We start from the raw sequence: 12,281 nt of genomic DNA on the forward strand, positions 1-12,281 counted from the left end.
TGTGTGTGTGTGTGTGTGTGTGTGTGTGTGTGTGTGATTACTTGTACAATAGTGGATCAGATTGGCTAAATCTACAAGGTGAAATGAAGACTCCAGCACAATGCAAAGGAAACATTGACTTAACGAAATTTCAAAGGTCCATCAAATAAGCAAAAGGCCGGTTTTGCCAGAAGCAGGGCTGGCCTTCTCACAGAGCAGAGTCTGGGGCTTCATATCTAGATTGCAACAATCCTGACAATGACTGGGGAGAAGTGTCATGTTTCCGAAAGATGCCCTAATTAATTCATGAGCCATGATCCAAACTTCAAAGGAAATATATTCATTTATTAGGAGCAACATTCCGGCAATACTGGGATGCAGTTAGGACTGATCCCATGTAGATTTACGTTCCCCTATGACCCTGTCTCTCTCCTCCTCTCTGGCCATGTCATAAATCACATTCTCCAATTAACCACTTTGGCTGGCTGTGAAACCTAACACCCTCCTTCTGATTGCGGTCAGAAAGAATGTATGGAATTCACTTCAGTTCTCCCTCCCTCCTGCTCATGGCAACTTGAAAGCTTTGCAAGTTGACAAGAGGAAAGGGAGAAAGATTATGGGGAATGGCTTTGCTGCATCTAGCACAGTGGTGGGTTGCTACTGGTTCACCCTGGTTCGGGTGGGAGGCTCCGCCCACCTGCCCGGACATCATCAAATATGCTCTGTGCATGGGCAGAAGCTTCTGCTCCTCAACCTTTCCAGCTTGGGGATGGTTCATTGTAAGGGATGGGTGTGCGCATAGCTCCATTTGCATGAGCAGCCAGCACGCGTGCCTATTGCTCGCACAAATGCGGCTATGCACGCATGCGTGCTCGCCTGCTACTCCAAGTGGAGCTGCACACGTGTGCTTGCCTGCCACTTCCGTGGCCCGGTTCTGAATGGGCCATGGTCCGTTACTGTGCCATGACCTAGGGGTTGGGGACCCCAGCTATAGATGTCTGCATTAGTGGTGGGTTTCAAAAATTTTTGCTACCAGTTCTGTGGGTGTGGCTTGCTGGGCATGGCTTGATGGGCATGGCAGGGGAAGGATACTGTAAAATCTCCATTCCCTCCCCACTCCAGGGGAAGGTTACTGCAAAATCCCCATTTCCTCCCAATCAGCTGGGACTTGGGAGGCAGAGAATAGATGGGGGCAGGGCCAGTCAGAATTTTTACTACCGGTTCTCTGAACTACTCAAAATTTCTGCTACCAGTTCTCCAGAACTGCTGAAATCCATCTCTGATCTGCATCCCAGGTTTGGCAGGTATATGCAAGCTGAGACCTTTGTCAAGATTCCAAATAACAGACCCATCGCAAGCAAAAAAACTCCAAGACAGGTAGATTCCTCAAAGAACAGCTTTATTAGATATATCATATTGGCACAGATTGTGGGAACCTTCAGAGTTGGTTTTCACCTAATTAAAAGTAAAAGCTCGTTCCCAAGAGAAAGTATTTTGTTTTGGCTACAAAAACCCAGCTATATAAAATCCCCTCTCCCTATCCCTCAGCTCCAGTGTGGCAACACTGAAGCTCCAAGATGGCTTCAGTCAGGTCAGCTTCAGGGTTGACTCTTCTTGTGATGAGTTGAGAAGAATAACTAGAAAGTGATTTAAGAAATGGTACTTTCTTGTCTAGACGTTGGAGTCTGTTAAGGTTATTGTTGTTGTGTTACCAACCAGCAGAGTAAATGCACAAGGAAACGTTGCTGAGAGCAATGAATAAGAGATAAGCAAACTGGTTTATCAAAAGCTTACTTTATAGTAGAAAAACAGTCTCATAGTCTTTAAACAAATTCAAAGTCTCTGCCAGTAAATCAGTCCAGTAGTTACAGAATCTTCTTACCCAACAAACAGTAGTTGGTTAGAATAACAAACTCACTCTGGTTCACAAACCACGATGGTAGCATATCCATCAAACCATGATTAGCAAATAGCAACTCCTCTCAATGATAGTTTATCATATCAGCTTCATCATCTCATCATCTTCATACACAATGGCAGCATAGCATAGCAGCAACTGAACATGTTACAATACCTTGCTTAAATACTCTCACAACCAGTAATTATGTAATTACAGCATGACTCAGCATTAAAGTCACATAATACATTTTCAGATTAAAGTTACAGTACACTTATATTGCCTGGACAACATAGTTAGGCTCAAACCATATCCTAACAGAATCGAACCAAAACGTATCTGGAAATTCTGCAAGCAACGTACAAATATAAATCAACCATCAGATGTAATCTAATGACTTCTTGTATCTTGTGTGGATCCCTGGACTTCAAGGAGATCAAATCAGTCAGCCTCAAAGGAAATCAGTCCTGATTGCCCTTTGGAAAGACAGATGCTGAAGCTGAAGCTTAAATGCTTTGGCCACCAAAGGAGGATGACTTGGTGAAGACCCTGATGTTGGGAAAGACGGAAGGCCAAAGGAGAAGGGGACAGTAGAGGATGAGATGGTTAGTAGTGACATCAAGGCAAGGAATTTGGGTGAACACTGGAAGAGAGTGGAGGATGGGAGATCTAGCATGCTATGGTCCATGAGGTTGTGAAGAGTTGGACACAACCAATTAGAATGGATCTGGAAGGGACCTTGGAGGTCTTCTAGTCCAACCCCCTCCTCAAGCAGGAGACCCTATACCATTTCAGACAAGTGACTCTTCAGTCTCTTCTTAAAAACCTCCAGTGATGAAGTACTCACAACTTCCGAAGGCAACTTCTGTTCCACTGGTTAATTGTCTCCCTGTAGACTACAATCTGGCGACTGAACAACAAAATCATGTGTGTTACTGATTTAATTCAAGTGCAGATTGCTGATTTGTCTCAAGGTAATATCCCTAGATTATTCTTGAAGGTCTACTTTCAGGGAATAAGTCTACTATAACTGAGTTGTCGTAAAGAAGCTGATGGATAAGACTGCGATTTTTTAACAGAAGCTTCCTGCATGGACATCTAAGGTTCAAAGGTATTCAACTGTCCCATTAGCTCAAGGGCCACATCACACAGTAGGCAACATGCTGAGAAGTGAACAGAACCAAATCTCAATAGTTTAGGGGATTTTTTTTTCAGGTTTTTAAGGAACGGAACAATGCCTGCAAGCTGTAGATTTAACACCACAAATAGCAAGGTTGTGAAAGGATAGTGAAAATGGCAGAGTATAGATAAGTGTGCTGAATGTGGAAAGCCTGAGCTGGGTGTGGTGGGCTTTGTGGTTTTGTTGGTGGGGGGGACATGGTAGCTTCCTTCTTTCTCCCAAGAAGATACAAGATACTTAAGGTAAATCGCCTTTGTCTAACATTGTGTCGATTTCCTTATGAACAGGAAGGGGAGCTACTCTTGGCAAGGCCATAAATTTTCAGTCCATTTCTTACAGAATTGGGTTTGAGATTCTTTAACTGAACTTACAATTCCATCATGTTGCTTATGTGGCATAGTTTGAGAAGGGCAGCAAAAATAATTAGGGGAGTGAAGGCTAAAACATACGAAGAACGGTTGCAGAAATTGGGACTGTCTAGTTTAATGAAGAGAAGGTCCAGGGAAGACATGATAGCAGTTTTCCAATATTTGAGGGGGCTGCCACAAAGAACAGGGGGTCAAGTTATTCTTCAAACCACCTGAAGGCAGGACAAGAAGCAACGGATGGAAACTAATCAAGGAGAGAAGCAACCTAGAACTAAGGAGAAATTTCCTGATGGTGAGAACAACTCATCAGAAGTTGTGGGTGATCCAACACTGGAGGTTTTTAAGAAGAGATTGGAAAATCATTTGTCTGAAGTAGTATTGGGTTTTCTGCTTGAGTAAGGAAGTTGGACTAGAAGACCTCCAAGGTCCCTTCCAACTCCATTCTGATTGGTTGTGTCCAACTCTTCGCAACCTCATGGACCATAGCATGCCAGGTTTCCCATCCTCCACTTTCTCCTGGATTTCATCTAAATTCCTTGCCTTGATGTCACTACTAACCATCTCATCCTCTGCTGTCCCCTTCTCCTTTGGCGTTCCATCATTCCCAACATCAGGATCTTCTCCAAGGAGTCTTCTCTTCTCATTTGGTGGCCAAAGTATTTGAGCTTCACCTTCAGGATCTGTCCTACCAAAGAAAATCAGGGTTGGATTTCCTTCAGGATTGGCTAATTTGATCTCCTTGCAGCCCAAGGGATTCTACAGTGTCTTCTCCAGCACCATAATTCCAAAGCATCATTTCTTCAGCACTAAATCTTCCTTATGACCCAACTCCCACAACCATGGACAACTGTTGTTCAGTTGCTAGGCTATGTCTGATTCTATACAACCCCATGGACCACAGTATCCCAGCCTCTCCTGATCTCCATTGTCTCCCAGGGTTTGCCCAAATTCACATTTGTTGCATCAATGACCTTATCTAACCATCTCATCCTTCTCCTTTGGCCTTCCATCTTTCCCAACATCAGGGTCTTCTCCAAGGAGTGCTCTCTTCTCCTTTGGTGGCCATCTGTCCAGTGGTGAAATCCAATTTTTTTTTACTACCACTTTTGTGGGTGTGGCTTGGTGTGCGTGGGTTGGTGGTCGCGGCAGGGGAAGGATACTGCAAAATCTCCATTCCCACCCCACTCTGGGGCCAGCCTGAGGTGGCATTTGCCGGTTCTCTGAACTACTCAAAATTTCCGCTACCGGTTCTCCAGAACCTGTCAGAACCTGCTGGATTTCACCCTGCATCTGTCCCTTCCAACTCTGTTATTCTGTTATTCACATAACAGCCTTTAGCATGCTGATCAGTGCATCCTAAACTCTGATTCAGAAATATACAAATTTGGAAGGGTGACGGACCAACAGACCAATCTTGATTATCCCCACTAAGTACATATTCTTTAGTGGGGGTAGATAGAGAATATTATTTTTGTAGGTCAACAATCACATAAGGTCCTTCTTTTTTCTTTCTTGACTTGGCTCAGTTTGCGTTGCAATCTTTAATTTGCCTGCTGATCAGTGGGGCCCAATGAGAACATTTTTTTCACCGTTAAAGGTAAAGGTTCCCCTTGCACATATGTGCTAGTCGTTCCCAACTCTAGGGGGTGATGCTCATCTCCGTTCCAAAGCCGAAGAGCCAGCGCTGTCCAAAGACGTCTCCGTGGTCATGTGGCCGGCATGATTCAACGCCAAAGGCGCACGGAACGCTGTTCCCTTCCCACCAAAGGGGGTCCCTATTTTTCTACTTGCATTTTTTACGTGCTTTCGAACTGCTAGGTTGGCAGAAGCTGGGACAAGTAATGGGAGCTCACCCCATTATGCTGCACTAGGGATTCGAACCGCTGAACTGCCGACCTTTCAATCAACAAGCTCAATGTCATTTTTACTAAAATGACTGTTACTAAAGCGTAATTTTAATAAACATGTCTATGTTTCACTTTCGCCATCATAATTTGTTAACTCAGACAAGAACCTCGCCTTTCAGTTTAGAATTTGATTAATAAAAGTATGATTACTATTGCAACAAATGGATTTTTCGCACCAGAGTGAGCTGCAGCAAATGCAGAGTTGCCCTTTTACGTAGAATTTGACTGATGTATTGTACTTTTTAATTAAAAAAACAAGACCCTGTATTACTCTTTTTTTTTTAAAAAAATGCTTTTTTCCCCTCTCTTGACTTGCAGACATCTGCAGCAATTTAATCTGGTTTTGATGCACCGTAAATAATGCTCCCTTAGAAAATATGGAGAGAAAAACCCATACTTCCTGACATAATGATTTTTTTTTTGCACATTATGGACATAACTTCTGAAATAGGACAATCCATAAAAAATATGAAATATAGCCAAAGTCCTAGATATAATTCTGGAGACGGGTGGGAATAATAATATTAAGATGCAGTTTTGCAGTCTGGGGAGAATGTTTTTAATTTGTTTACAGAAATGAATGCCCAGTCTAAACAAATGGTAAATTACAGTATATGTGTTGAATTGGTATCTCTCTCTCTCCCTCTCTCCCCCTCTCTCTTCCATCTCTCTATCTCTTTCTCTTTTCTCTCTCTCTCATCCCTTTCTCGCATCCATCATATCTATCTACCATTCTGTCCATCTGTCTGTCTGTCTATCTGTTATCTATCTATCTATCTATCTATCTATCTATCTATCTATCTATCTATCTATCTATCTATCATCTATCTATCTATCTATTCATCTATCATCTATCATCCATCTCTCTCTCATCCATCTCTCTCTTTCTTATCTATCTATCTATCTATCTATCTATCTATCTATCTATCTATCATCATCTATCTATCGTCATCTCTCATCCATCTCTCATCCATCTCTCTCTCTTATTTCTCTCTCTCTTATCTATCTGTCTGTGTGTCTGTCTATCTGTCTATCTATCTATCTATCTATCTATCTATCTATCTATCTATCTATCTATCATCTATCATCCATCTCTCATCCATCTCTCTCTCATCCATCTCTCTCTCTCTCTCATCTATCTATCTATCCATCTATCTATCTATCTATCTATCTATCTATCTATCTATCTATCTATCTATCATTATCTATCTATCGTCATCTCTCATCCATCTCTCATCCATCTCTCTCTTATCTATCTGTCTATCTGTCTGTCTATCTATCTATCTATCTATCTATCTATCTATCTATCTATCATCTATCTATCATCTCTCTCTCCCCCTCTCTATCTATCATCTCTCTCTCTCTATCATCTATCATCTATCTGTCATCTCTCATCCATCTCTCATCCATCTCTCTCATCCATCTTTCTTATCTCTCTCTCTCTCATCTATCTGTCTGTCTGTCTGTCTGTCTGTCTTTCTATCTATCCGTCCATTATCTATCTATCTATCTATCTATCTATCTATCTATCTATCTATCTATCTATCTATCTATCTATTCATCTATCATCTATCATCCATCTCTCTCTCATCCATCTCTCTCTTTCTTATCTATCTATCTATCTATCTATCTATCTATCTATCTATCTATCTATCTATCATCATCTATCTATCGTCATCTCTCATCCATCTCTCATCCATCTCTCTCTCTTATTTCTCTCTCTCTTATCTATCTGTCTGTGTGTCTGTCTATCTGTCTATCTATCTATCTATCTATCTATCTATCTATCTATCTATCTATCTATCATCTATCATCCATCTCTCATCCATCTCTCTCTCATCCATCTCTCTCTCTCTCTCATCTATCTATCTATCCATCTATCTATCTATCTATCTATCTATCTATCTATCTATCTATCTATCATTATCTATCTATCGTCATCTCTCATCCATCTCTCATCCATCTCTCTCTTATCTATCTGTCTATCTGTCTGTCTATCTATCTATCTATCTATCTATCTATCTATCTATCTATCTATCTATCATCTATCTATCATCTCTCTCTCCCCCTCTCTATCTATCATCTCTCTCTCTCTATCATCTATCATCTATCTGTCATCTCTCATCCATCTCTCATCCATCTCTCTCATCCATCTTTCTTATCTCTCTCTCTCTCATCTATCTGTCTGTCTGTCTGTCTGTCTGTCTTTCTATCTATCCGTCCATTATCTATCTATCTATCTATCTATCTATCTATCTATCTATCTATCTATCTATCTATCATCTCCCATCTCCCATCCATCTCTCTATTTTATTTCTCTCTCTCTAATCTATCATCTCTCTCTCTCTCTCTCTTTCCATCTCTCTCTCTCTCTCATCTCTATATTGCATAAAATGATGGATCTTCCATTTCCTGCATTTACTTATCTTTTAGAAGCACGTGGCTAAAATTCTGACCACCGTGACTGGCCTTGATGAGTAAGGAACATGGAACAAAGAACAAAGAGGTTTTTGTACAGTTTGTGGTGGAACGTGACTCATTTGACAGTGTTATCACCCACCTGTGTTGGCACCACTGTGAATAGGAGTTGTGTAACTTCCTCCTTCTGACTTGGAGCTTCTGGCGGGGAAATACCCTGCCGGCCCTATAAAGAGGGCTTCCTTCTCCTGCCTTCTTCACATCTGTCAAGACTGAGAAGATGAAGTTCCTTGCAGCTGCTGGACTGCTGCTGCTGCTTATGCAGAATGCGATTGCAGCATCTACAGCAATGCCAAACAAAATGGTAAGGAAAGTTTGCAATTCACCTAGTCTGTAGCCTGATGCTGGTGAATTAGAGCCCTAGAATGACATCCAGTTTAAGCTAAGGAAGGTTGCATTGGGCTCTTAATTTTGCAAAAGACCAGGGGCTCTGATTTGCTAGTTTATTATTCTGCAACTATCTGCTGCGGAATAGAGAATAATACAGCCTGATGCCTATTTTTCTCAACCCACACGTGTGCCTCCTGCACAATACTAGAGGCAGCCTCCCTGGCAAGAGTTCTTAATCCATAAATCAATGCAGGGAAGGTAAAAGTGGGATCAACGGTGGAAAAATACGTCTTTATTTCAGTTACACGCATTGATTGCTTTTTAAAGTGAAGATAGCGGCCTGCCTCAAAGGGCCTCTTAGCAAGTTGACGAGAATCTTCCCATGAACGCTTATGGCAGCCGGGATGATCAAAAAAAAAAAAAAAAAAGGAGATGAAATGGACAGCAGTTCCTAGGTGGCATCTGCAGACTGAAAGGTCAACTTGCTTGGTGTATTCAGAAACAACAAAGGGAACAGAGTTGGAAGGGACCTTGGAGGTCATCTAGTCCAACCCCCTGCCCCCAAGCAGGAGATCCTACGCCATTTCTGACAAATGGCAGTCTAGTCTCTTCTTGAAAGCTTCCAGTGATGAAGCTCCCACAACTTCCGAAGGCAACTTCTGTTCCATGGGTTGATTTTTCTCACTGTCAGAAAATTCCTCCTTATTTCTAGGTTGAATCTCTCCTTGATCAGTTTCCATCCATTGTTCCTTGTTTGACCTTGAGGTGCTTTGTAAAATAGCTTGACCCCCTTCCTCTCTGTGGCAGCCCCTCAAATATTGGAACACTGCTGTCATGTCTCCCCTGGTCCTTCTCTTCACTAGATTAGCCATGCCCAGTTCCTGTAACCATTCTTCATATGTTTGCACCCATTATTCCTTGTCTGGCCATTGGGTGCCTTGGAAAACAGGCTGACCCCCTCCTTTTTGTGGCAACCCCTCAAATATTGGAAGACTGCTATCATGTCTCCCCTGGCCCTTCTCTTCACTAGACTAGCCATGTCCAGTTCTTGCAACCGTTCATTGTATGTTTTAGCCTCCAGTCCCCTCATCATCTTAGTTGCTCTTCTCTGCACTCTTTCTAGAGTCTCAACATCTTTTTTATAATGTGGTGATCAAGTCTGGATGCAGTATCCCAAGTGGGGTCTTACTAAGGCTTTATAGAGTGCTATTAGTACCAACCTTGATCTTGATTGTATCCCTCTGTTCATGCAATTTAGGATGAAAAGAACAACATAACAGGCCTGTGATATGAATATTTTGGGGGTCTTTTCTAGAAGACTTTATATGCAATTTTGGAACGAGGAGATGGAGAACTTTATTTCTCTCCTTAGGAATCATCTTTGCAGGAGGGGTTACATTTTGGCTGACATGATCTCTTCTGTCTTAATACCCAGTCTTCCCACCAAGGATCTTGAGAAAGCAGGGATCAACTGCATTTAAACTATAGATTTATTAGACACAAAGGAGACACCATCAGGTCACTCTCAAACTGTAAACAAAAGAGGTCAGAGAAGTTCGTGCCCAGGGCGAACTTCTGAATTTCAAAACTTCTTAGAAAGAAGAGGTTCCTGATTTTAAATGGAGATGAGGAGATGGACAGAGAGCTCAAGGTCACGTACTTGTCTGCTTTCATCCTTCCATGTTCTTGAACATCTCAAGATCTTTTCCTGACAGTATTTTGTTTGCACCAGAGATTATACTAAGGCAATGCATTTTTAAATTTCCCACCATGCATTTGAGGGACATGTCTTCCAGCCATATTATGGCTACATGTATTTTCCCCAGCAAGGTAGGAAAGAGGTCCTCACCATGTAGGAAGTGGCTCATGAAAGGGCTGTGTCATGGCTCCTCCCGGCTGAGCCCAGATCGCTGGGCGCCGGCTGCACACGTCTCAGCCAGGTGCCCTTCGCTGCAGATCCGGTCCACTGCCAAGCATTCGAGAGCCCTGCTGCTCATTCAGGCAGCCCCCAAAGCTACAGTTCTGCCTTTTCTCATGCTCCAAATTCCCTGAGTCTTCATGCTGCCCGGTTTCGGGTTGGTGCTTGGGGCTCAGGACCCTGGACAGCACCCCAGGTTCTGGGGAGCTGATGAATTGTTTTAATGCAGATTTGGGTTAATGTCAGGGTTCCAAGTAACACCTCCAATGAAAGAAAGCTTGGAGGCTTGAAGTTACTTAAAGCTCCATTTTATTAGAGATGTCATATTGGCACATCTGGGAAAACCCAAATCTGAAAGCTTCCAGGTTTTCCCCACCCAAAGAAAAATTCAAGTCCCTGCCCAGCACCCACAAGTCCATCACAGGCTGTTTCTATCCTTGAATTGCTCCCGGAATCCTCACATACATGCTGCTTAATTACATCTTCTTCCCTCTTTATCAGAAAGTGCCATTATAGAAATTGCTCTTACAATTTCAGCATCTCAACTTGGAAACTAAGTTCTTGGATGCTTAGTACTTGAATGGAAGGGCACTTACAATTCCCAAGGAACTGCAAAGTTTTGTGATCAAAAACATTCTTTATCTGGTCGTCCCAAACTCTGCAAGGGTGGGTCTCTGAGGTGCCAAAGAATGCAACTCAACTCAAAGATGCTTCTTTTTTTTCATGTTTCTGAACAAAGATAGAGCTGCTTTAAAGAGCTGACACATCCTTCATGCTATATAAGCTAGAGAAGCATGGGTTTCCCCATAAGAGGAAAGATTAGCATCAAATTTAAATTCTGGAATGGGAATAGAGTAGAGTAGAGTAGAGTAGAGTAGAGTAGAGTAGAATAGAATAGAATAGAATAGAATAGAATAGAATAGAATAGAATAGAATAGAATAGAATAGAATAGAATAGAATAGAGCTGGAAGGGACCTTGGAGGTCTTCTAGTCCAGCCCTCTGCTCAAGCAGGAGAACCTATGCCATTTCAGATAAGTGGCTGTCTAGTTTCTTTTTAAAAACCTCCAGTGATGGAGCTTCCACGATTTCTGGAGGCAACTTCTGTTTCACTGGTTAATTGTCCTCACTGTTAGGAAGTTTCTCCTTAATTCCACGTTGCTTCTCTCCTTGATGAATTTCCATCCACTGTTTCTTGTCTTGCCTTCTGGTGCTTTGAGGAATAATTTGACCCTCTCTTCTTTGTGGCAGCCCCTCAAATACTGGAATAGTGCTATCACGTCACCCCTAATTCTTCTTTTCTTTAGACTAACCAGACCCAAATCTTTCAGCAACCGTTCCTCATATGTTTTAGTCTTCCAGGCCTTTGATCATCTTAGTTGCTCTTCTCTGAACTTTTTCTCAACATCCTTTTTTGTAGTATGGTAACCAAAATTGGTTGCAATATTCCAGGTGTAGCCTTACTAGGGTTTATTATTATTATTATTATTATTATTATTATTATTATTAGTCATATTTCTATGCCGCCCACTCTCCGAGGACTCTGGGCGGCTTACACCAAAGACAGTATACTAAATAGCATATTGCCCCCAACAATCAGGGTTCTCATTTTACCCACCTCGGAAGGATGGAAGGCTGAGTCAACCTTGAGCCGGTGAGATTTGATCCGCTGATCTGCTGAACTAGCAGTCAGCTGAAGTAGCCGCAGTACTGCACTCTAACCACTGCGCCACCTCGGCTCTTACATTTAGAAATGTAGTTTAGTACTAGGGTTTAGGATGGGGACAGGTTAAGACCAGAGACCTGTCTTTAAGAGAAACCACTGTCCCATGTTCCAGTGCAAAAATCACATAGGAAATGAGAGAGAGGGAATCACCTTAGCTCTGCTCCAAGGCAGAGGTGGGTTCCAGCAGGTTCTGACCAGTTCTGGAGAACCAGTAGTGGAAATTTTGAGTAGTCCGGAGAACTGGTAGTAAAAATTCTGACTGGCTCCACCCCCATCTATTCTCTGCCTCCCAAGTCCCAGCTAATCGGGAGGAAATGGGGATTTTACAGTAACCTTCCCCTGGAGTTGGGTGGGAATGGAGATTTTACAGTATACTTTCCCTGCCACACCCACCAAGCCACGCCCACCAAGCCACACCCACCAAGCCACACCCATAGAACCAATCGTAAAAATTTTTGAAACCCACCACTGTTCCAAGGATATTAAAAATGCATGGCAT

At 42.4% G+C, this 12,281-nt stretch overlaps 1 protein-coding gene across 1 annotated transcript in view; it reads left to right on the top strand.

Annotated features, from left to right (window-relative positions):
- The first annotated feature begins 8,029 nt into the window (after positions 1 to 8,029).
- OLFM4 (olfactomedin 4) overlaps positions 8,030 to 12,281 on the top strand; it is a 45,952-nt gene continuing 41,700 nt past the window's right edge. Inside the window, exon 1 of the mRNA XM_070943467.1 lies at positions 8,030 to 8,113. Coding sequence (XP_070799568.1) covers positions 8,030 to 8,113 — 84 coding nt within the window. The remainder of the gene's footprint in view (positions 8,114 to 12,281) is intronic.

This window comes from Pituophis catenifer, unplaced genomic scaffold, assembly GCF_029215685.1.
Source record: "Pituophis catenifer annectens isolate HBS135680 unplaced genomic scaffold, rPitCat1.0.hap2 SCAF_4, whole genome shotgun sequence".
In the NCBI taxonomy this organism is placed as follows: Eukaryota; Metazoa; Chordata; class Lepidosauria; order Squamata; family Colubridae; genus Pituophis; species Pituophis catenifer.